The sequence below is a fragment of the Vigna angularis genome, chromosome 5 (assembly GCF_016808095.1).
Source record: "Vigna angularis cultivar LongXiaoDou No.4 chromosome 5, ASM1680809v1, whole genome shotgun sequence".
NCBI lineage: Eukaryota > Viridiplantae > Streptophyta > Magnoliopsida > Fabales > Fabaceae > Vigna > Vigna angularis.
The window spans coordinates 34,086,838-34,110,420 of record NC_068974.1 but is presented as its reverse complement, the minus strand read 5'-3'; the positions used below and the strand labels follow the sequence as shown (position 1 = coordinate 34,110,420).

Below are 23,583 nucleotides of genomic sequence, written 5' to 3'. Positions count from 1 at the left end.
AATTATTTCACATATATATATATATATATATATATCTCTTTTCTATATTTTATTCTACTTTTTCCTTTAGAAATAGTTACCTTAACCTTCAATTTTATATTGGTAGGATAAATTAGTATTTTAGTTTGTGTATTATAATAAATATTTATTACATATAAGAAGATATATCATATTCAGGACAATATTTAAATTTGAGATAAAATAAGTTAGTTCTCGTGTATATTTAGTTGATTGAGTTGTTAGTTATACATTGATACTGCATTTTCAGTGCAAACAATAATAAAATACACCTACTTTTAATTAGATTATACAAATCCAAAGTTGAAAAATATGTTCACGTACATTTTTCATACGCTGTGTAGCACGAATATTTACAGAGACACAAGTACTTCAACATATATATTCTTCTAGGACACGGAGACACAAAAATCCATATATAAATTAAAGTATTTATATCCTCAAAATCATTTATAAAAAAAAATAGTCTAATATAATAATTTAAATATATTATCAGTTAAAAAAATAAATCTAATTTATTTATCTAACATCCGAAAACAAAATATAGTAATCATATAAAATTTGTTTATTATTTCTATAATCATAATAAAAATTATACAATAAATTTACAAGTTTCAGTTTTTTTAAAAAATTATTGTATTTATAGTTATTAATATTGTGTTGAAATTATATAAAAATCATGTTAAAGACAAAATATTTTTCAAATTAGACATTTCACCAATTGTAATACGAATATTATACGCATTTTGGTGTTTAATAATGGATATGCCAGCTTAATAGTTCATACGTGATAAATAGAAAAATAATTTTTTTTTCATGACAATTACTTGTTTAAACGACTGTGTAGAAATTAGTAAATATTTGATTTATCAATTTAGGCAGATTTAACTCCCCTTTTCATCGCCCTCGGATAGAGGTAAATCTCAGGAGCCATTTTGTATATTATAACGTTCACATTTCTTCTTTCTTTCCTCATAATTCATTATTGGTAGTGAACGTGGGGACCATGCAGAGGCGGTTGACAATTACCATGTTCAATAAATTCAAAACCATTAATGCTTACAACTTCCAAAAGGTTGTGATGTGCTGTAAAATTTTGAAAATGTGTTTGTAAAATTATTTTAAGAAATTAATGAGTCAATAGCTACTTACGACCATAATTAATTTAGTGCGTTGAAAAAACAAAACAATTTGTTGTATCTTTTTAAATCAACTGAAATCTGAATAAAAGTATCAAACGTACTTACACAATACTCAATAAAAACTAAAGTTACTAAAATTCAACCCCATTTTAGTCGGTGTAAAGTAATGTCGTCAAATCAAAAGGAAGAATTGTAACAAAAGTGAAAGGCATAAACTCGAGAGGCAATGTTCTGATGAGGGACAAAACTTGGAGGAAAATCCAGTTTGAACTATACGAACGGGTATGAGAATATCGATCAAATTTTGTCTAAAATATATGTTCCCGAAAATATCTTTTAGACTCTGATCCCATAAATTATGAATTAATTACTTTCACTTCTTAACTTTCCACGTTCTTCTTCTCGCGTTTACAATTAGTAAGAATATGAAAAAGAAAAAGACAAAAGTAATTGCTAGTGTAACGACCCTCCAGAGGCCATATGCAGAGCTAAAGTTGTCCCAACTATCCTGCAATGCAACATAGTAAAATAAATCAAATTCAAGACAATTTCGGTGCAAGTCACCAAAGTCTTCAGGCAGTTGCCCCCTTCCACGTGCATATAGATTTAAGATTACCAAATGTGGTCGTGAGGCCAGCTTTACAGAGTAATACCTTACTCATTTTATGCTTTTTCTACATATAAATAAACTTCATTTCATGGATATACACACATCCTTCACATATATGTTTCACAAAGAAATATCGGGTTTTAAAATTTGTAGATGCCTTTCATTAAAATTCCAATGTAATACAGATGAGCCATATACAACAATTTGTTAGAAAGTTGTCCCAAGATTAAATTTAAAGAAATTATACGCATAACATAGTAACTATAATCAAGTCCTCGAAGTTACTATTAGAATGCTTCATTTTTTTTTTTAATTTCCAGTTGTGCAAAATTAAGACTCCCAGTCTTCTTCAACCATTAAATCCCGTGAATATGATCATCTTAATAGATAAAATGTATAAAACCAGCATCATACCTCATTAATCAGTAACGACGTTTTATGTTGTTTATTGAAAATGGCTCTTGCATATTCGTAGAGCTGCAAGTCGAGGTCATTAAGAGATCGTATCTCATGGAGAACCTCTTCAGGAACCTGAAGACGTGCCTGTAAAATCACAAATCATTAGAAAGGCACAACGCAATAGCAAAAGCTAACAGGAAATTTCCAATCTAACTCTAAAATCAGATGTCAACATTAATCAGACACTAAAGACTCGGTCTTTAATAACTAAAAATCCAAAAGAAAAAGGTAATAAATGTTGAAACAATTTGTCAATGTATGACAAGTTCAATACATTCATATCATATATTATAAATTTCTAAAATATATTAATGCGGTTTCACTTGCATACATTATAAATACCAATGAAAAATGTAACGATATATGCATTTTACCTATATATTTTATTAGCCTGTCATTGACTTCTAGAAATAACCAGTGTATGAACCCAATATACAATGCACGTAAATTTCTATGTCAAAACATCCTTGCTGATTTGAAAAGCCCGTCAAATGATTTGAGATACAAAAGTTAACATAATGAAAGAGTGCACACAGGTATCCCAGACAATACACACGAATTCAAAACCGAATTCCAAGTCTAAATAGCTCGAAATACAGGCATCACCAATCCATGTAAGAAATACATATTCTGGACAGCCGTTCGTGTCTATACCTGAAGAGTGAGTTGTGGAGGAATAGAAATTCACACCCACATGGTAGAATGACATTATGTGAACACTAGAACTACTAAGCTTACCTCCTTTGTAAAGTTCACTGGAGAAATCCTCTTCAAGGAAGCTATACGTCGGCGTGACTGAGCCTTCCGTAAATTGGCAATACAGAGTTCATAAGCATCCATTAGTTCTCCAACAGTCATCTAAAATAAATAACGGATCAACATGCAGTTTAAATATGAGAAACAGATAATAACTAGCAAGCCAATGAAACAGCCACACTTGCTAAGAAAACAAACTTACATTAGATTCTGTTGCTTCTCCCCCTTCACTTGTAGTAACCTCACTTCCTTCCCTGTTCAAGGTGCTATTCTGTTTTACAGTAAGAAAAGTTGTAAGAATGCTTTCCATATTCAAATTTCAATAACAAAGCTCTTACATCAAAGAGACGCTTCTAACCTGATGTTCAATGGTATCCAGATCAGAATTCGAAAATGAACTCCTTTCTGTAGTGCAAGTACACGATCAATGCCATATGTCAATGAAAATACATCACAATATATATCCAAGACAAGACTATAAATGTCAACACCAAAATACTACTCAATGGTCATTTCAAAATGTGATACTACACACATCAGAAAATGTAACACGTTTTGGTGCAAGCAAGAATATGATATGATCCTCAAACAAAAAAGAATGAGTGCTACCATCATTCTCAAAATTGTGCAACATTTTAGACACCTTTGCTTTTGTAACATCAGAAAAGGTTTGACACACAAAGTGTTTAACCACACTTACCTGTATTATCAGTAGTTTCCAGGCTAGACTTCGGGGCATTGAGCTGTGATATCACTTGAGTACCAACCACATTTGCAAATTTCGTTGCAGATTCTCTGTGTTCCTCTGTTAGACCAACGTACAACATATCATCCAGTCTCTTCTGCAATATATACAAGCATGAGTCGCTATAGTGTTGAAGAAAGGATCAGTATGGGAAGCAAAAACTAAATGAATACAACTATCTCACTTGAAAAGCTTATTTAATACCTTTGCAACTTGTAGCACATATTTACCAAGGGTTTTGTATTTCTGTACACAATGGCGCACTTCATGTGCCTCTGCTATATAAGAATTGTTTGTCAAACCTGCAACCTGATAATTGAGCGGTAAACCAAACTCAATTACATATAATACAGACAGCATTATCAAGAAACTCCATGCATACATGATTTCAGCTTTTAATTACATTTGGGGATTTAGATTTGGCAGGATATAAATACAACTAAAATTAAGCACTGCACATCCTATCTAGTTAGCCTTATATTTAAATGAAAGCTACGGTATTGGTGTTTGTTAAGGCATAAGGCAAGAGTAGATCATACAACAATAAAATGGGTAAGCAGTCTCGTGGCTAAAAAATTATATGCACCAATTTTTTATTTTTTATTTTTGCATTGATTATTAGTGATATTACAACACAGAGAAGTTCTAGGAAAGATACAGTTGAATAACGATGTCAGAAAACAGTGAGACATTCTAGTATTTCCTGAAAATGATGAAGCATAAGAATGTCCACACTGCTAAACAAACAGTTGCTGTAGTACCTGGAATGTGGCTCCATTATGTACAACATCCACAGCCACAGGATCATTGATGTATTCTTGTAATGGCATTGCAAAATCTTCCATGTCATAAGAATCATTGCTCTCATTGATATTCTGTCCCCTACTATACCTGGCATCTCTCTGTCAATTAAGATCTACATCAATCATGAATACATCACATAGAAGTACAGAAAAACATGTAAAAGTAATAGACTCTTAAAACCTTATACGGATTTAGAAGCTTGGAAATAAAATTCACAAAAAGGCCAATGTCAAACAACAAAATAAAATAAACATACCCTAGCAAATAGATCTTCTCTCATCCATGGAACGAGATACTTCCACGGCCATATATCCAGTGTGCTTACTCCTTTAGTCTTAGAGCTTAAGCGTAGAGCCATCTTTGTTGCAGAGGTCAAGTTTGGATGCACCAAAAATCTAGCTGCAACCTCTATTGAAAATTCATATGTACTAAATACACGGTCAACTGGATCCCTAAGTATGGTAACAACAGAAGTTCTCTCCCTTGGAAGTTTGGATGTCATGCTATAGTCATCATGTGTAACTAACAGCCTGCATTTTGGTTTACTGCAAATTCCAAAATACAATAGAACACAAAAATAAGTATTATGTTGGATTTTATAGTGTACTTTTTTTAATCTAAATTATGGGTTTTCAGCAATGGACTAAGACTATGGTGAGAGTGTTGTGACCTTATAGAAGTTGCTATGCTTTAGATGCGAAGAAAAAACAGCTGTGATGATCTGTCATAATTTTATTAAAAATATCATAAAAACTGCTGTGAATTCTGCTCATTTTAGTGTGTAAAATGAACAGAAAAGGAGCTGAAAATGTCCAGATCTACAGAGACGTGGGTTATAACTATGTGCAACAATGTCCTAAACTTGGCAAGGGAAATGTCAGCGAGCTTAACAAGTTCTGAAGGCCATTATTGATATTATAATATTGTAGACAGCTCAACAGTCACAAACTCACATCAGCTCAAAAAAAATGCAATTTAAGCCATTCCTAAAAAGCTTTAGTGACCTTTAATGTCAAAAAGCACCAGCATCAAAACCCACAAGCCCACAATTAGCCAGAGGGGGACTACTACTCACTAAAAATGCGACCAACTTTACTCCACCAACACCCAAAACACTCAATTTAGCATTTTAAAATATTTAGAAAAAAAAACTCACATGCAAGCATAATAATTAAAGAACAACAATGACTAAAATAACGAACTCAGGCAGCACCTTGGATCAAAGCGCAACTTATCATAAGAGCGAGGACACTCCAGATAGCTGGGATACAACTTTTTCAAAAAACTACAGAAACAACAGAACAACGAAACAGGTTAACAAATTGAATTAAGGAGAAAATGCTCAGAATTAAAACACACATCAGGAATTAAATTACCAGTGAAAATACGTTCTCCCTCCCGTTCGAGGAACATGCAAGAAAAACAGCAAATCCCTCAGCATATGTTTATCCTCCTTTGTCGTTTCCTCATCTAGCGAAGTACGTGTCCATCTCTTAACAACGCTTTCGCACTGTGCAAAATCATTTTCCGCAAAAGAACCGTTCACTGACACCAAAAAACATCAAAATCAACCACAACTCAATCCAAAAAAACCAGAACAGGACAAGCAAGTCCCAAAAAAAAAAAACGAGCAATGATTTTACCTAATCCGACAAGAACGAGGAAGAAGGCGCAGAGCTTGAGAGTAGGATCCATACACGAAATCCCCCTACACTACTCCTGCAAGAAAGAACAAGTAAAAACCCTAACGAGGCGTGTAGAGAGAGAGAGAGAGACACTGACATGGATGAATGAAAAATGTTAGGTAATGGACCTACCTGTATCGAATTACGGGATCTCGTGCTCATAAATTCGCAGAAGTGTTTTTGTGAGTTGGGACTCCGATGCGGTCCCACTCGCTCGCCTCGAAGCGCCTTTTATGTTTCTGAGAGAAACTCTGAGATTTTCTGGCAAGCCAAACAGAAACTTTCCCGGGAAAATGAATGGGAAAGAAACTGGAGGCTCGCGGCGTCGTAATTTAATTCAAAATACAATACGCAAGTCTCATCGGTAATTGCTACAACTACTTAAAGTGAGAGTGAGTGAAGCCAGAAACCCTTTTCTCGCGCTCAATGCGGTAAAAACTTTAGGAAAATATTTCCTATTCAACCCTCTACCACTGTTGTTGCACCGGAAATGGTTAGGCAAAATGGTAAAAACACACTTCTCAAGTCTTTGGTCAACTAATCCAACGAAAATCTCATTTTTCTCTGTTAACAATTTTTTTAACACTTTTTTACAATAGATTGTTTCATTTCACCAGTCACAAACTACCATATAAAATAATTATAAAAAAAATTTGTTAAAAATATATTTTTCTTATTATTATTGACGTGGAATGACTTATATGTCCCCGATGTTATAGTTAGTGGATCTTCACCCACACTTCTCATGACTTATCTAAATTGAAAAATGATAGTTGCATATGCATTGCATGTTACCAGAATCTTACACTCTTATCTTTTCTCCTTATAGTTTCAATTATCTTCAGTGACAATAGCTTAGAATATGTTAGACTTCTTCTATTTCCCACTAATTCAACAGTATCACATTTTCTGTGTGCTATAGTGTTTTTTTATTTTTTAATTTGTTATATCAGGTTTTTCTTATATTTATTTGGTGAATTAAAAAATGTATACAATATTTAAATATAAAAAAGTAATTGAGAAGCTACAGTGAAACGTTTTCCACTTTAATTTAAATATTTTATTATTTTCTTTATTATAATCAGTATTGCATCATCATACTTCGATTGTATTCCGTAGTTGCAGACGAAATAAAGAGGGTTAAATTTTTAAAATTTAAAATAATGAAAACTAATAATTAAAATTGGAAAAAATGTTGAAATTGCAACCGGAAAATTAAGATGCATATAAAATTAATATTTTTAATTTACCACTATCACACGTGAAAAATAAAATATATAGTTTTCGAAAATAATATTAATCAAATAGAAAGTGGTTTTGATAAAATTATTTCGTAGGAAAATTTCACAAAACTTATAAAAGATATTTATAAGAAATGACGAAGTTTCTAATGTTAATAATTTGATTAATGTTGCTATAACTTAAGAGATGAGGAGATCTTTGTCGTTACAATTTTTTTAAAGACGTAGTCATTTGATTTAATAAATAATATTAACTATTATGCAAATTATATATATTTGTATTATTCATTTCAAGTAAGTATTAAAGTTTCCATAAGGTTTGATACATATATTTAAGTTGTATATTTAAGTTATAACTTAAAAGAAAATAAAGCATAGACGAAAGATTTTTAGTGAAAATATCATTTTGATCTATATAATTGATTATTGGAATGGGTTGATAAAAAATCTGACGAATGTATTTGTTTCGGTTTATCCTTTCAATCATATGAAAATAAAATAATATAATAATTATTTCTTTCTATGTTAATATTTCCGTCATGAATAATATGAAAATAAAATAATATAATATGTTACTTTCTTTGCTAACTCTATTATGCATTGAAAATTTAATTGTGGATGGAGTGTTTAAAGACTAATTTGGTTGAGATTAAAAAAAGAAGATGCAGTGTGTTTGGGACGTGTGAGAGAAAAAAAAAAGGAAAATATGGTAACCTCATTTCCTTCTAATATTTAATTTATATTATATTATTATCATTATATTATTATATCGTTTTATTTCATACTATGTATACACGAGAGAAAGTTGACAAAGATGAATCAAAAGTAGAGCGAAACATGGTCTTTACAATTCTTTTCACAATCAAAATTTCCGTCTTCAAAAATTCATTTATTATAAGAAAAAGATAAAAGTATTTTTCATATCTTTCTTTCATCCCTCATTTTCCATCTTAATACTAATATAGAGAAGTCATTCTCCATCTTAATACTAATATAGAGAAGTAATACATTTTCTATCATACAAGGTTTCATAAGGAGTTATTCCAATATTCACGTGGTAGTTATAGGTAAATTTCACTAAAGGCAACACCTCATTCCAAGTGTTCACATGATCCAACATAAGATCTCAACAAATCTTCTATTGTCTCGATTGTTCTTTTAGATTGACCATCCATTTAACAATGATACAAAAAGTTCATCCTTAACCTACTCCCAAAAGCATCTTATAGAGTTTGTCAAAACCTGGATGTGAATCTAGAATCCTTGTCTGATATTATACTAGAAGGTACTCCGTATAACTTGACTATCTCATTGATACACAACTGTGCTAGTTTGATTATATCCATCATCGACTCATAGGTAGAAAATAGAGACTCTTTGTCAAACAATCCACCACCACCCAAATAATATCATGCCTTCTTAGTGACTATGGCAAGTTAGTAACAAAGTTCATTACAATTTATTATAACAAACCTTCAGGTCTCTAATGTACTATCTTAACTTTTTGACAAGTCGAACAAATTATTATATATTGAGCTACATCCTTCTCCATACCTAACCACCAAAATAATTTCTTTAAATCCTGATACATCTTAATCATGTCTAGATACAAATTAAGTCGACTTTTGTGTCTTTCATAAAAAATCATATGTTTCAACTTATCATTGGTACACACAATTTTCCTCTATAAACTTCAATATATTGTTAACTCCCATATTAAAATCCTTACCTTCATCAATACCTAATAATTAAGTGATCTTTCTCAAATTACAATCCAACAAATATTTTAGCTTGATTGTTTCCAAAAAAAAAGAAAAAATATTGGTTATAACCAATTATCCATGATTAATGTGATAGGTACCCAAAATTTAGATTTTTACATTATATTAATTTAAATACTATATATTTGGATGAGACGGTTGGCAGAGAAAGTAAATACATTATTTTATTTTCATATTATACATCTATACAAAGGTTTGCGGATAAAGAAACAATCATTATATCATTTTATTTTCATACACGGAAAAGTTAGCATAAAAGAAGCAAAGGTAGGCAACATAGAGTGGATGATGTATGGTTTTACAATTTTTATTATTATAAATATATAATGAAAACTAATTTTATATATATATATATATATATATATATTATATTACCCTCGTTTCTTCACAAATCTTCATTAGTGCGAAAAAAAGAATTTTGAACTTTCTTTGCATATCCGTGCCTGTATTTCCGTCTTCGAAAACAAAGAGAGCGTTAATAAACATCAGAAGAATGGATAGTAAAGTCAAACTTATTTTTTCTTCATCAATGACATATCAGTCCTTAAACAAGTCTTACACTATGCACAATGCACAACCAAGTCTGTTTAAGATTTCCTAAAACAAAAATTTAGGATAATGATATTTGAAATTCACTTCTTAACTATTTTAAAAGAGAGTTTAATGTACTTGAAATGAAATCTAAAAAAGAATTTTTAAAATCTCATGTTCTAATTAAGATCGATTCTATTTGGAAGGATTCCACAACACAAAGTTGGCATATAGCTACGTTACTTAAACTTGCAGAAAATCTTAACATAGTAATTTATGAATATCAACAATTAATTACAATTGTATCTCTGGGATTGCCTCTTGGGAAAACATGAGTTACCTCATTCTTATTCCCCAAACAGCAAAATTGCTGATCCTATTTTCCACTTAATTTAAAACCATAGTACTACAAATCATTCTTAACTTGAGCATCAGACAAAAAAAAAGAAAACAACAAAGAATAATTAATTAATTAATCAAAATAACGAAGTCTTTCAGAATTTGGAGCAGGTACGAGGTAGACCCGTGTCTTGATCAACAGCCACAACCTCAGTGACATTGTTGCATCTTAGCACATCCTGTCCCAGCTTAGCTCCAGCAGCTTTGAGACCCTTCAGAGAAACTGGTTGATTGAAGAGGTTTAAAGATGGGAGCTTTGATGCTGGAGGCATCTTCATTGCTGGCAACAAGTTTCTGAAGTCTTCTTTCAGTAGTGGCACCTCAAAGTCCTGTATGTTATGCTTAACAACGTTGTCTTTTGCACTGATATGTGCCCCTGGCTCCATATGGTTGGTTGAAAAGCTTGATTGTTGAGGGAAATTTGGGTAGAGACTGACATACCCTCTCAGGTACATCATGTCTATCAGGAACTTCTTCCATGAAGCCTGCCATCCATTTGTTCTAGATTTTGGAATTTGAACAGGGTTGGATTTGGCATCCTCAGTGAACCTCATGTTCATGTATACATAGAACTCTCTCCAATGCTTGGGGAAGAACACTGCCCCCCAGCTGCATGGTAATTGGTGAAGGTAAGGTGTGTTGGGGTGAATGTGTTTGAAGAATTCTGTGGCATTCCATTTTGGTCTCTCTTTGACAACTTCAACGAGCTTTGGAGTGTAGAGGGAGATGGAGGAGAGCTCTGGGAGAGAAACTTGAGGGTCATAGTGGTAAGCCATGAGTGCATATTTGATCCATAGGTAGTAGTAAGGGGAAACTTCAATGTCATCTTCCAGTAGGAGACCAAAGTCATCATCTGATGATGGATACCAACTTTCACTCACAGCACGAATGAGACCACCTTGGATTATTCTCCTTCTCAGGGTTTTGGGTCCATGAGGCCACTCAAATGAACCTACTACTCTTATAGTTTCCTCATCTACCCTGCTATCCATGTTGAAGGTAATGGGAATTTCATCTCCAAGATAGTAGGCATTGCTTAGAGATTTCAGAAGCCTTGTTAGTGAATTGGCTCTGTTTTGGGTGATGATGTTCACAGAAATCCTCATCCGATTCCAATCTGCAAGGCAAAGTTGAGTTTAATACGTATTCATTGGTTAAAATTTTACATGATCAACCATAGAATTATCATGCTTTCATTCTCTGCTTGTGATTAAATAACATGTTAAAGTGAATGCATAATTGAATTAGCTAACCAATTTTCACTAAGCAGAGACTCATCATCCTTTATGCATTATGTACTAGTTTGAGTTTTTATATTGAAGATAAATCAAGAATAAACTAGAGATGAACAATTGTATATTGAATAGTCTTACTTGGTAATGCTGTTGAACGCAGATCAGCCATCCAGAGAACTTGAGACACTGATGCCCTGGGTAAAAGAACCAATGTGGTAGCGTTTGAGTTGGTTTCTGAGGCCATCTTAAGAGCTTTTCTCACATGAGGGTTAATGTCAGCAACAGTGATCACTACACTGGGGTTGTGAATTTTGATCAAACCCTTCATGCTGGTATACACTGCGTGTATCACTGGTGCCTCTGAGTCTGATACCCCAGAAAGTGATCCAATGGCCAAATCAAAAATCTTGAATCGACGTTCTTTGCAGACCATTGTAGGCCATTTGAGAGCTGTTGCAGCATCTTCACAAGTGCAGAAACTGCCTCCAGAGACAACAATGTAGGCCTTCTTGCCAACTGTGGACCTAAATTTTTCAAGAAGTGGTGCCAGCACTTTCACTTCATCAACCGAGTGAGCATAGAAGAGTGCATCAACTTTTTGTGGGTACATTGCAGCCCATTGAGTCACATAACCAGTGGATAGTGCTTTCCACCATTGATCATCTCTGACCTGAACTATGTCCTTGAAAATCACTGTGGTTTCAGATACATATGCAAGCCTGTGTTCACTATCTCCCCAAGTTTCCTTGTCCTTAGGGTCTACTGGAAGAACAAAGGAACCAGCATTTTTGTACTTCTGAAGCTGATAGCTGCAGTAATAAAAATGATAACAAATTTTCAGCAAGTATAATCATGCAGAAGTATAAGAGTGGTTCCAGGGAAATGCTTTGTTGAAATTAATTCATGGATCAAAACTTTGAATTAAAAAAAGTGGCAAAAAATTGTCTTCCTTTTGTGAGGACAAATGAGGAAAAAGATAATTGGACTGTCCATGATACACGCATTTACTTTGTTTGACATTTGACAAACAGTATATTTCCTTTTATGACGTTTATTGCAACTTGTACTACTTATTAGTGTTTCTGAACCTAATGTCATCAACTAGTTGAACACTACCAGATCCTATTTGGCTTAGTCAAATCATGAATGTTTGACTTGTATGGGTCAGCTTTCAACTCAATTTCGCAGTCAGTTGGATCTTTTATCACCAAATAAAGTCATAATTTTTTATCACCCCAGAAGAAAAAATCTTCGTAAAATGGTAGAAGAAATTGTCGACATGATGTAAGAGTGTAGAAATTGACAAACCTGAGGTGCAGATCTTCACCAGTTGAGAAGGTAAAAGGTGTCTCAATGAACAGTGTCTTAACAAGATCAGCAGAGAGAAACCATGAACTAGATAGAAAATCCACCTGCACAATTTTATCAACTGTGATATCGTAAGCAGGATCGGGTAAATACAACCCTGCTTCCTTAGATCGAAATTTTCTGTAACTTGGAAACGTGAAATCCTTCTGTCTAAAAGGCAAAATCCTTCCAATACTCCCCAAAACAGAATTCTTGTATTTTTCTGTCCCAGCCACGTGCGCCAAAATCTGCAACATCTTCCTTCCAGGAATCATGTCATCATCAATAACGTACACAAGATCAGCATCAGTCTGAAGAGCCATTTGGAACCTTCCATAGTACTTGAAATCATAGCTTGAGCTTATGAAGCTGATTCTTGAGTCATTATAGGTCTCCACAATTCTCCTCAATGAGGCCTCATTGGGGCTCCCAAATGAAAGAACCCAAGCATGATGGAAAGGAAGGGTCTGTTGGAGCAAAGAATCAAGCTGAGCACAGAGTGTCTTTCTCTTGAAGTGGTTCAGCAATACAGTGATTTTTGGGCTGTTTGGACCCTTCAAGTCCCATTTAGATTTCATTGCCATAAGCTCCTGAAGAGTCTCAGTGCCAAATGTTTTGCTTTGGAAGTTCAACACCTCATCGTATAAATCTCTCTTTAACTTGATCATTTGGACATCATTGGACTTCTTTTGCTGGAAGTCTATCTTCTCATTCTCACACACCTGTGACGGACTTGTGGGAAGAACACCCTCCATGACGAGAGAGGAAGCAGCTTCTTGGTAGCGGCCAATAACGTGGGGTGTGATCATAAGTTGTTTCCACTGTTGGGCAATTTTGGTAGCCCATGTGAACTCTGGTTTGGTTCTTAAATCAATGGAAGGCCCCATGTAATACAATAAGAATGTTGCATAAACTGCAAAGAAAAACTGAAGACAAGTGAGTGCTGCAACAAACTTTGTGGAGGAAACTTTCTGAGCCTTCACTTTGTTTCTTCCTCCAACATAGTCATTAAGCATCCCTTCCAAGTAATCTCCACTTCTCGAGGTCGAAGTTCGACCAAAACCCATTTTAGATGATTCAATATCCTCTAACCTGCAAAACAACACAGACAAAGTTAGTACCTACACCTGGCAGTTTTACTGTCACAATTTTGCAAGAGAAACTCCAACTGAGTCTAACCAATAAGGATGTGTTTGAAAATCTGTGAAGCTTTGCACTTTTCAATGCATAAACACAAAAGCAACGTGAGGGATAGATTGAGTTAAACGTGAGATGAGTTGGATCAAAATGCAATCCAAACAAATTATCAGTCTTTCTAGATATATAACTGTTTCTGATGGAAATTGAAAGAGAAGAGAAAAGCAATGGGTGGTTTGTGAAATATGAAAAACCATGGTTTGTGTGCTTTATATTATATATTAGTAGAAAAGGTGAGAGATAGTTTAGAAGTTCCCATGAAAATTGCATCACGGGTCACATGGCCTAAACGCTTAAGAGCAAGAAGTTCATTAGCATACGCGTTACCTTCATTCACTACACACTACTTCGTGCACACTTTTTTTAAGAAACCAATGAAAGCCAAATTTGATGCCGTTGAAAAGGGTAACCCTTGTGTTTTTGGCACTGCATGCCCTCCTAATATAACTCATTTTCGTGTTCCGTATTCTTAAGTCCATGAAGATCACAAGATATCTCAAACTCCTAGAGAAGAAAAAAAAAAACATACATTATTCATTTGCATTTTGATATTCAGGTTTTAGATATTCAAGCATGATTTAAGGGCCCTAGTCAAAACCGAAAATAACCTCTACGTAGGAAACTTTACATAGCAGGAAAAGACATATAATATAACCTTAAAGGCACAATCAAACATGAGAAAGAACATGGGGTTGAAGTAATACGTACATTGCACACTATCTTGAAGGAAGGAGATAAAACAAAAGGCTTAGCTTCTTGAGCAAAACAAGTAACAGCCCTAAAGCTAGAGAAATAGGTATATGTATATGTATATATGATTCAGCAAAATAAAAGGGTTATTTGCTGTCAAAGAGTGAGGCCTAATAAATCAGTCAGAACTCGTTATATGTTGCATAATATATATATTAAGCCATCGATGGTCTGCTTGACCTTTTGAAGAAGATACGTGAATGAAATTTGCAGCAAACTTTTGTTAATGGCTGATCGCCGAACTTAGGCGGGTTCTGCGCAAGAAACTCATGGCAAGAAAATGGTTAGCTTGTGCATGAGAGAATTCAAATGTATCTTGTTCGCTTAGGCTATAAAAAAAGGGTATTGAAATAATGGGAACACAGCCTTTTTATTCCAATGAAAATACTTAGCCATTTTTTCAGTTTTCATTTTCACTTTCCTCCTTTTCTGGTGAGTTGCCATTGAGATGGAGAGAGAAGACACATGGGGTTGACATAACATTAATTGAATGGGACAAATCACCAGTTATCTTTCGAAGAAGTTAAATATTCAGGGCATGTTGATAAACAAGATGAATTGAAAATATTTCACAACTTGAAGTGCCTAATTGACATTAGTATAACTTTATTAGTCAATTATGTTCAATAATTAGTGTAAGTAACATATTTTATCAAAGAATTATTTCACAATCAATAAATTTTTATATTTAACTTATATGTATTATTTTATTTTTTACTTTTTTTACATATACAAAAGTTTTTTTTATCATTACCTTATAAAAATGTTTGCTAGAAGTACGATAAATCATAGGTAGGAATGTAAAAAATCATTTCTTGATAAATAAATAAAATTATTGGATGTTATGCTCTCTTTTATATAAAGAGTCAACTAAGAATGATTCAAATGATATTCTTAATTAGAATTAATGGTGGGTCTTCTACTAAAAAATGAAGAGCAACATGGAAGAAATGCATGTAGCTTTAGACCAAAAATTCATTATTTCCAAAAAAGACATCTTAATCTACATGAAAATTTAATAATACAAGGAGGTAGAAAAATTTATTAGATGAAAAGTAAATAATGATTACCGCAGTTAAAGTAAATAGTCAAGAATGAATTTGAATATATATGTTATCATTTTTTTTTCCTTTTTTTATTGTCTTTTCTCTGGTCATTTTTGAATTTTGCATAGTTCAATTATTTAATGAATAAAACCATATTAAACTTTTTTTTCCCATTCAAAGTATGCACGTGAGGACTTCTCAAAAAGTTTCGAGAAAGTCAACATTTATAATTTACAATGATTTTCATTTGATTAAAAGAATATATATGGTCGTGATGTATAGAAACTGTTGGAGGAAGTCAAGATTGGTGTATAAAATGTTCGTATTCCTACATTTGAGTTTGGTATGATTACAATGATGTTTGGTCTCTGTGTAGGAATGAACCACTTTAGTGGAAACCACGTAGAACATAGTTGGCCTTGGTGAATGTATTATGCACTATTCGAGTGTGTGGGTTAGGTTGATATTTATAATAGTCAAACCCTATGAAATAATATTACGATTTATAAAAAGAAACAAAAGTGTACTCGTACCTAAACGTAAATCTTCAAACCATTTAACCATTTGCTTCACAAAGTCTTTAACAAATCTCTTTATTATGAAATTATTGAATAGTTTCTTCGTTAGAAAAAAGAGAAACACTCTTTTAAGTCAAAAACTACATTAATACGCAACTATTAAATCACGTCAATTAACTTTGTAAAAATAAAAAACTATAATGTTTTTGTAATTTCAAAAACATTTTCTATATCAATTTATTATTTTACTCAATGTAATATAAAAAATTATATTTAATAAATATACTATTATTATGTTACATAAATTATATGAATAATCAACACATGAAAAAAAATTAAATTGATTATTGATGTAATCTTATATCAATAATGTCGAATGATATTGTTAGGGTTAATCATCATATTTGATATATTTTTTGCTGTGAAGCATGAAACTTTGTCATGATTTTATCTTAAAAGATATCTCAAAAAATTGAAAGATGAAGTTTTAAATTGTCCTTGATTTCGACTCTTAAATTATGTGAAACTATTGGAACAAGCCCACTTGAGGGTTAAGAGAGTTTTTGTTCACATAAAATGTGTCAATGTTATGATCCAAGTTTGATGAGATTATAACATTGCTAAGATCAACAATTCGAGTATTTTTAGGTTTTTTGTGTAAGCTTGAGCCTAGGAATTATGGTCCATTTGAGATAACAATTCTTGGTTTTTAAATTATTATAAGAAGTTAATAATATTTGAGTTTAGATATTGAGCTTCAAGAGAACAATAAGTCCTGATAAGAGTACTACTATTTCACTACTTCTAAGCATTAAAATGGAGAATAACTACCATTATCTCTATTGAATAAAGTCTGGTACTATAATTAAAGGAGATGTGCATATTTTTCTTAAATTAATGTGATATCTTTGTACTACATTTTACATAAAATCATATTATACATTATTACAAACTTTTACTGTTAGAATATGAATATAAGTATAAATATAACATTAGATAAAAATAAAAAAATAAAATATGTAAAAATCTAGTAATATGATATTTTAGGTTGAAAGTAATTTCAATCTATATGATTGAAAATAGATATCATTAATGTTGAACTCCTTTTCTAGTAAACCTAATATTTACATCTAAATTATATTCACATTTGAAAATACCACCATCACTGCTACACTAATTTACACATTAACCAATATTGAAAAGCTTTGATTCAAGTTGAGGTAATATGTCTTTTCACTTTTTTTTCCATCTTTTCTGTTTTAATAGCTAACACTCTGAATATAGTTCTTCAACCGTGGCAAGCAACATCCTTTGTATACAAGATTGTAGCCTTCTCTCTGGTTGCATTTTATAACGTGATGTTATTATAGACTTTTTTTTCTTAAGTTCGATGTGTGTGTGTATATATATATATATATATATATATATATATATATATATATATAACCCAATTAATGCTTTTAAATGTACGAGTTACATTAATTTTAGCTTAATTAAATTTTCATTAATTTTTATGAAATAACGTGATTTGTTGTTCATTTAATATGAAATTTTATTTTATTTCTCTAAATACTATTGTTTCATAGCATTTGATATTAATTTAAATTTGAATTGGAATTTAAATCTGAAATCTCCACATATCATATGAATGTGAAGAAATTTCTTAAGAAAGACTTAACTCAATGAATATTGTTAATTTAAATTTAGTTTTCAAATTTGACACACCTCACCTCATTGACTAAATGAAAACGATTATACACTTTAATTTAAATAATTATTTCCATATTTTTCTCACCAATTAACAAAAAAAAACGCATCTATTTAGTTTAGTCCTCTGTATACAGGTCTAATTGTATAACTTTATACAATGATTATAGTTGAAATGAAGTGAAATTGACTCAATAAAAACAAAATCTTCTCAAAACTCAATTCTAGTTTCACAGCTGAAATAAAAAAGAGAACAATTTCACAGTGTGAAATTACAGTCTCAAAACTCAAATTTTCAGAAACATTATGTTAGAAAATGTGATGTGAAAAACCAGAATTCACATTAAGCAGAGTAGTTAGGCTCGACAGCTACATTGAAGTCAGTTCTGTAGTTTACACTAGCAGATAGTTGCAATAGCATGAAACAATTATGGCCATAATAATAATAATAATACTCTCTTAAGCCATTAAACTAATAACTGTTTCTACACATATTCTTCCATAATCCTCTAATCACCTAGACATGTCACAACTTTAGGAGTAATCTATCTGCTCAGTTTCCCAGCTCAGCTTAGAGGCAACTCTTTCATGCTGTGGAAAATATTCCTGTAACCATCAAACAAAAAATCAGCAAATGAATACAGACATTTACATGTAAAAAACAAACCATCATATTTTTCCACAAACATAGTCTATAATATTAATCGAAAGAGAGATTGCAGTTACCTCCATCTTTTTGACAAGCTCTTTTGATGATGGGGAAGATACAATTATGTGACGAGCTTTGGGGCTAATGAAGCCTTCCTCCACAGCTTTGTCAATGAAAGACAACAAGGAATTGTAGTATCCATCTACATTCAGCAACCCCACCTTCCAAAACCATGATCATCTTTGTTAAGAAATTACCTTTTCATTAACAAAAACCATTCTTCAACTTAATACATTGTAAATCTTTGAACATTAAGAAGGGTCCTTACTGGTTTATCATGGATGCCAAGCTGAGCCCAAGTTATGACCTCAAGAAGCTCCTCAAGTGTTCCATAGCCACCTTCACACATATCAAGAAAACACATTATTATTAATTAATTTTTCTCCCTATTTCTTTCTGTGCCTCATTTTAAAAGTTTATATATATATACACAGAATTGAGTTTCAAAACTAGAAGATAGCAAGCAATTATTTATTTATTTATTTAATTGTTTTCTCAGCCATTGTTGTCGTTTTCCATTTTAATTATGTTTTTGGATATGGATATAGAAACTTGGAACCAAACAATGATAGACTGAATGACCCCTTTTACAGTTCTTTTATTGAATCATAATAGGGAAAGAAACGATATGGGACCCTTGGTTTTGTTTTTCTTGGGCCTGTGTGTAATCTTTGGAAATCTGTCCTGTTTCCTTTTACAATTTTAGCTTTTCAATATTTCAATTTAATAATAATAAATAATTTAAGAAAAAAATGTTTTTAATAAATTCTCTTATAGTGTATAATATATTTTTTATTACAAGATAAATAAATTTAAATAAGTCTCACTCTTTTTTTAATTAATTTATTTTTAATGTTATTTTTAGTGAAATCTTTCTTTAAGAATATTACTAGACTTTATAGATGGTATAACTAAATTCAAACAGGAAAACATGATTTAAACAGAAGAAAAAAAACTGGTGATGGAGTATTCTACACTGGATTTGATGTTGTTAAACTTAGATCCCATCTACAAATTTATTGATGCATTAGAGAAATAAAGTAGAGCATCTGCATCACAGAAGTTGAACAATCTCTCATAGATCATGTGGATTTTGTCCGAAACATGTCTATAAGCCATCTATGGATGAGTTTTAAAGTCCTGACATTCTATCACATAATGATTTGCAGTTGACATGTCATATGTACATTTTCATTGACACGTAACATCATCAAGAAAGTAGTGTGTATTAAAAAACCTCACATTCATAAAAAAAACTGACACGTAACATCATCAACAAAGTAAACAAAGTAGTGTGTACTAAAAAAACTCACATTCATACAAAAAAGAACAGAATTTGTACAGTGAGCATCAATTGCTTTTTCCTTTTGAAATCATAATCAGTGATAAAGAAGATGAAATGGAATTACATGAGGGTGGTTTTTGTTTTGTTACTCAGAAATCAAGATCATTGAAATGAGGCAGTGTGAAAAGTTAGATAGAGTGTGTATAATGTTGATGATATGTGAGTTTAAGAGGGAATATGGTGTGTTGTACGAACCGGGTAAGGCAATAAAGGCATCAGAGTGGCGAGCCATCTCTGCTTTTCTTTGATGCATGTCTGCTACTGCCATCACTTCCCCCACTGTCTCTCCAGTGATCTGCAAAAAGCCACAAGCCCTTCAAATGAATCCAAATTATCACTGAAACCATAAAGAGGTTTTTGTGTGAGTGAATGCATGGACAGGAATGGAAGAGGGGTAATGATGAGTACTGCAGAAGTGGGCTCAAGAGGGAATCGTATAGCTTGACATTTTCCTTTGGGAGATAAACCAAACAATAGACCAAACGAAGAAAGGTTGAAAAAGTTACTGATCAATGATAAGAAAATGGAGATCAAACAAGGGTTGCCACAAGAATCTAAAGAGGGTACATGGAACTTGGAGAGAGAGAGACAAAATGCCTCAGAAGGAATGACCCCAGGTTGCCAGGTGTATTGATAGATAAGTTTATAGAAAAAGACTCTAAAACGTGGAAAGCAAGCATTACTCCCACCTCAAAACCTAAAAGAATCACCACAAAAGACAAAGTGCAAAATTCATACACTGTCATTCGTAACAAAACTAAGGTGCAAATTCACTACACATTAACTTGTTCAAATATATAAAGGTTTAGTTTTACTACACTGATTATGTATCATAATTTACAAATTCTTCACACTGTCAATTTATAAAAGAATCATGTTATAAAAGAAGATGTTATTGGAAATCATTTTCTGAACAGTATCTCAACACTTTGTCTAAAGAGGATAGGTAGGATTGGATCAAGAAAAGCATATTGTGGTGGAAAGGTAAAGCGTCTGTAGATAATTCTCTCTGTCTCTCGTTCTGTGCCCCTCTCTCTGGGTGGATATTTAGTCATTTTCTTTTTATTTCCAATCATGATTGATGAAGTGCGTCCAAAACATCTTAACATTACCTCTCTTGGCATGAGTGTCTTGGGAATAACCCTGCAGACAATATCATGACATGAGATAGTTGAAATTAATAACATATCATACAATCCAACAACACTCATAAATCACAGCCAAAATTCTGCTCACCCTATTACATGGCGACCCCCGTCATAAACAGCCTGGGAAACCAGCCCCATCAAACCAATGCTGCCTCCTCCATAAACCAGATCAATATTTCTTGACACCTTTTCAAGATTTAAAACAGTGCCCAGATAAGTTAGTTCAGTTAATAATTCAACAATGGTAGTTACTCTTTCATTAAACTCTCCCACCATCAGCAAAAACTCTGAAACTTCCAAAGGTAGATGCTTAAACTCTGTATAGACCATACTACAAAATATGCATGAAAAAACCATGAAACTTAAAATTAATTCTCTCTCTCTTGTGAAAAAAAAAACAAAAAAAAGGATTTTTTTTTCACCTCGCTTTTCTTAAGGGGTTTTGTAGTTGAAATGTGGATGAAGAAACCATGTGGGGTACCGAGAAACATATGAAGAAACAACAAAGGTTAAATTGAACATTTAACCCAAACCAAGACCACCAAAAATAACAGGATGAACCAAAAACAACATGTGCCAAGTTCAATTTCCTTGAACAAAACAAGGTTGGCATTAAGAAGCAGAGTTTGAAATTAGCAGAAGAAACATGAGAGTGAGATGTTACCAACTCTTTCCCAAGCTCAACAGCAGCATCCTTATAGCCAGTCTTGTTCCCAGGGCTACTTCCGCAGAACACACAAATCCTCTTGAACCTGGATTGTTCTTTTATCTCAGTTTCTTCACCCTCCATGTTTCCTTTTTTCTCACACAGTGTCTTCTCTATCATCACCCCAAGGCTTGAGTTGAGAATTTCGATGAATGAACGGTTAATTGATGGAAGTACTGGTGCGTGGCTTTATATAAGGGTAGCAGAGGCACAAGCGAGGGTGCATTCTATTGTGGAACCATTATCACATCATGAACGATGACGATGATGATGACTCCTCCCAAGTTGTACGTAGGGGAAAACTTGATCCACAAACGTGTGTTTGTTTTCTACTTTACTATGGTCCCCTGTACCAGATAAAAATATAAAAAAAGAAAAAAAAAAGCAATACAATCCGTGGTCCTATGTCAAGATCATTGTGCGTTTTTGTTTCACCAAAATTGAATATTGGAATGGGAACACTACACTGGACGGTGAAATTGAACTCTCTGTTTTGATGTTCTAAAATACAGTTCGAAAGGGTTGGTTTGATGTTTGTTGCGTGTTGATGGATGCTATTTGCTTAGACAGTTTTTCCACAACATCGAGACTCGTATAATATAACATCTTTTAAGACTTACCAAGATTATATACTAACATACATATAGAAAAAGTAGAGGTAGAAAAATGAGATACGTGGAAGTAGTAGTAGTTAGTATCTTGGTTGTTTCTATTCGTAATATCCACGTGGGAAATGAGAGCTAGTGGAAAAGTTTAGTACAATGGTATATAGGTCCTTTTTATAGCAATGGAAAATGTTTGGTAGAGATAATTCGGGGTGAAGACACCTAGACAGGGATGACGAAAATATGAGAGAGAACTGATAAATGTCAGCCGTGACCACTGTAAGAGTGTTTATAGATCAGAAATGCATAACTATTCTACTTTAAGATGATGAAAGCTTTTCTTCTGTTGAATGTTGATCACATAAAATATTAAAGTATGTTTCTTTTTTATTGTGAACATCTATATGCTTTTCAATGTTAACAGATAAAGCCACTGGTTATACTTGAGCTTTAGAAAAATATCTCTGAGGCTGCACATGATTTTCTGATATCAATTTCATTTCATTGTAACCCACAAAATATCTTCCATTTGATGTATAACCAGATATTGTTAAGATAGAGGAACATGGCCCAGCACTGCATTGAGTAATCTCCAAATTTGTGGACAGATATTATGGGGTGTTTTCAATTCTTGAACCACAGTATCTAAATAAGATCTTAGTAATTTTATGAGAAATTCAACCAGTTCAAGGATAAAACAGGAGTTAATCCTTAACTGGCCATCCACAATGGCATTTGCTGTTTAAGAATGGCCCGTGATACTCTTTCCCCCTCCACAGTTCTTGCTTTGACACGACCAGTTCTAGTGTTTTTAGCTAAAGCATAGGTATCTTAAATCTGGGTTGACTTTAAATCAACTACTTTTTTATCACATTCTCTTCATTTTGGTATCCAACTAATGTGTCCACTCACCAACTCCCATTACCTAGCTCCTTGACTCTCTGTAAAAGCTCCAGAGATAAGACATGTAACTCTTAAACCACACAGACACACTGAGAGAACGTGTGTAGATCATGTGCTGCCTTAGATTGTAACGTGTAGGACATAAAATAAGTGTATTGTTATACCCTTACACCGAGACAAGGTTTAGATTTAAGCT

The 23,583-nt window shown here is 32.8% G+C and overlaps 3 protein-coding genes across 4 annotated transcripts; all 3 read right to left on the bottom strand.

Annotated features, from left to right (window-relative positions):
• Positions 1-1,445: 1,445 nt before the first annotated feature.
• On the bottom strand, positions 1,446-6,612 carry LOC108338836 (protein-tyrosine sulfotransferase). Its single transcript, XM_017575877.2, has 13 exons — positions 6,352-6,612; positions 6,178-6,253; positions 5,911-6,079; positions 5,748-5,819; positions 4,791-5,079; positions 4,492-4,632; positions 3,935-4,039; positions 3,686-3,827; positions 3,344-3,390; positions 3,188-3,256; positions 2,968-3,087; positions 2,185-2,313; positions 1,446-1,668 (listed from the first exon to the last, which is right to left on the bottom strand). The coding sequence occupies exons 2-13, from the start codon at positions 6,227-6,229 to the stop codon at positions 1,534-1,536; spliced, it is 1,470 nt and encodes a 489-aa protein (XP_017431366.1). The 5' UTR covers positions 6,230-6,253; positions 6,352-6,612; the 3' UTR covers positions 1,446-1,533.
• A 3,411-nt stretch (positions 6,613-10,023) lies between these two features.
• Positions 10,024-14,448, bottom strand: LOC108339850 (uncharacterized). Of its 2 annotated transcripts, none has more exons than XM_052877304.1 (4): positions 14,271-14,448; positions 12,715-13,845; positions 11,545-12,215; positions 10,024-11,288 (listed from the first exon to the last, which is right to left on the bottom strand). In XM_052877304.1, the coding sequence occupies exons 2-4, from the start codon at positions 13,818-13,820 to the stop codon at positions 10,267-10,269; spliced, it is 2,799 nt and encodes a 932-aa protein (XP_052733264.1). In that variant the 5' UTR covers positions 13,821-13,845; positions 14,271-14,448; the 3' UTR covers positions 10,024-10,266. The 2 variants fall into 2 exon arrangements, with proteins under 2 accessions (XP_052733264.1, XP_017432557.1); XM_017577068.2 differs by lacking the exon at positions 14,271-14,448 and adding an exon at positions 13,933-14,109.
• A 3,847-nt stretch (positions 14,449-18,295) lies between these two features.
• Positions 18,296-22,173, bottom strand: LOC108339606 (cytokinin riboside 5'-monophosphate phosphoribohydrolase LOG1). The gene is made up of 7 exons (XM_017576763.2): positions 21,838-22,173; positions 21,262-21,359; positions 21,138-21,168; positions 20,221-20,320; positions 18,949-19,019; positions 18,698-18,841; positions 18,296-18,577 (listed from the first exon to the last, which is right to left on the bottom strand). The coding sequence occupies exons 1-7, from the start codon at positions 21,997-21,999 to the stop codon at positions 18,506-18,508; spliced, it is 678 nt and encodes a 225-aa protein (XP_017432252.1). The 5' UTR covers positions 22,000-22,173; the 3' UTR covers positions 18,296-18,505.
• Between the last annotated feature and the right edge of the window lie 1,410 nt (positions 22,174-23,583).

Coding starts and splice junctions, on each gene's coding strand:
- LOC108339606 (XM_017576763.2), bottom strand. CDS start 21,999: ATGATAGAGAAGACACTGTGTGAGAAAAAAGGAAACATGGAGGGTGAA. Junction 21,169..21,261: donor GGGGGTCGCCATGTAATAGG/GTGAGCAGAATT, acceptor TATTGTCTGCAG/GGTTATTCCCAAGACACTCA. Junction 20,321..21,137: donor AGACACTCATGCCAAGAGAG/GTAATGTTAAGA, acceptor GGCTTTTTGCAG/ATCACTGGAGAGACAGTGGG.
- LOC108338836 (XM_017575877.2), bottom strand. CDS start 6,229: ATGGATCCTACTCTCAAGCTCTGCGCCTTCTTCCTCGTTCTTGTCGGA. Junction 5,820..5,910: donor GGGAGAACGTATTTTCACTG/GTAATTTAATTC, acceptor TTGTTTCTGTAG/TTTTTTGAAAAAGTTGTATC. Junction 3,391..3,685: donor GGAAACTACTGATAATACAG/GTAAGTGTGGTT, acceptor CTTGCACTACAG/AAAGGAGTTCATTTTCGAAT.
- LOC108339850 (XM_052877304.1), bottom strand. CDS start 13,820: ATGGGTTTTGGTCGAACTTCGACCTCGAGAAGTGGAGATTACTTGGAA. Junction 12,216..12,714: donor GGTGAAGATCTGCACCTCAG/GTTTGTCAATTT, acceptor TTATTACTGCAG/CTATCAGCTTCAGAAGTACA. Junction 11,289..11,544: donor GCGTTCAACAGCATTACCAA/GTAAGACTATTC, acceptor TTTGCCTTGCAG/ATTGGAATCGGATGAGGATT.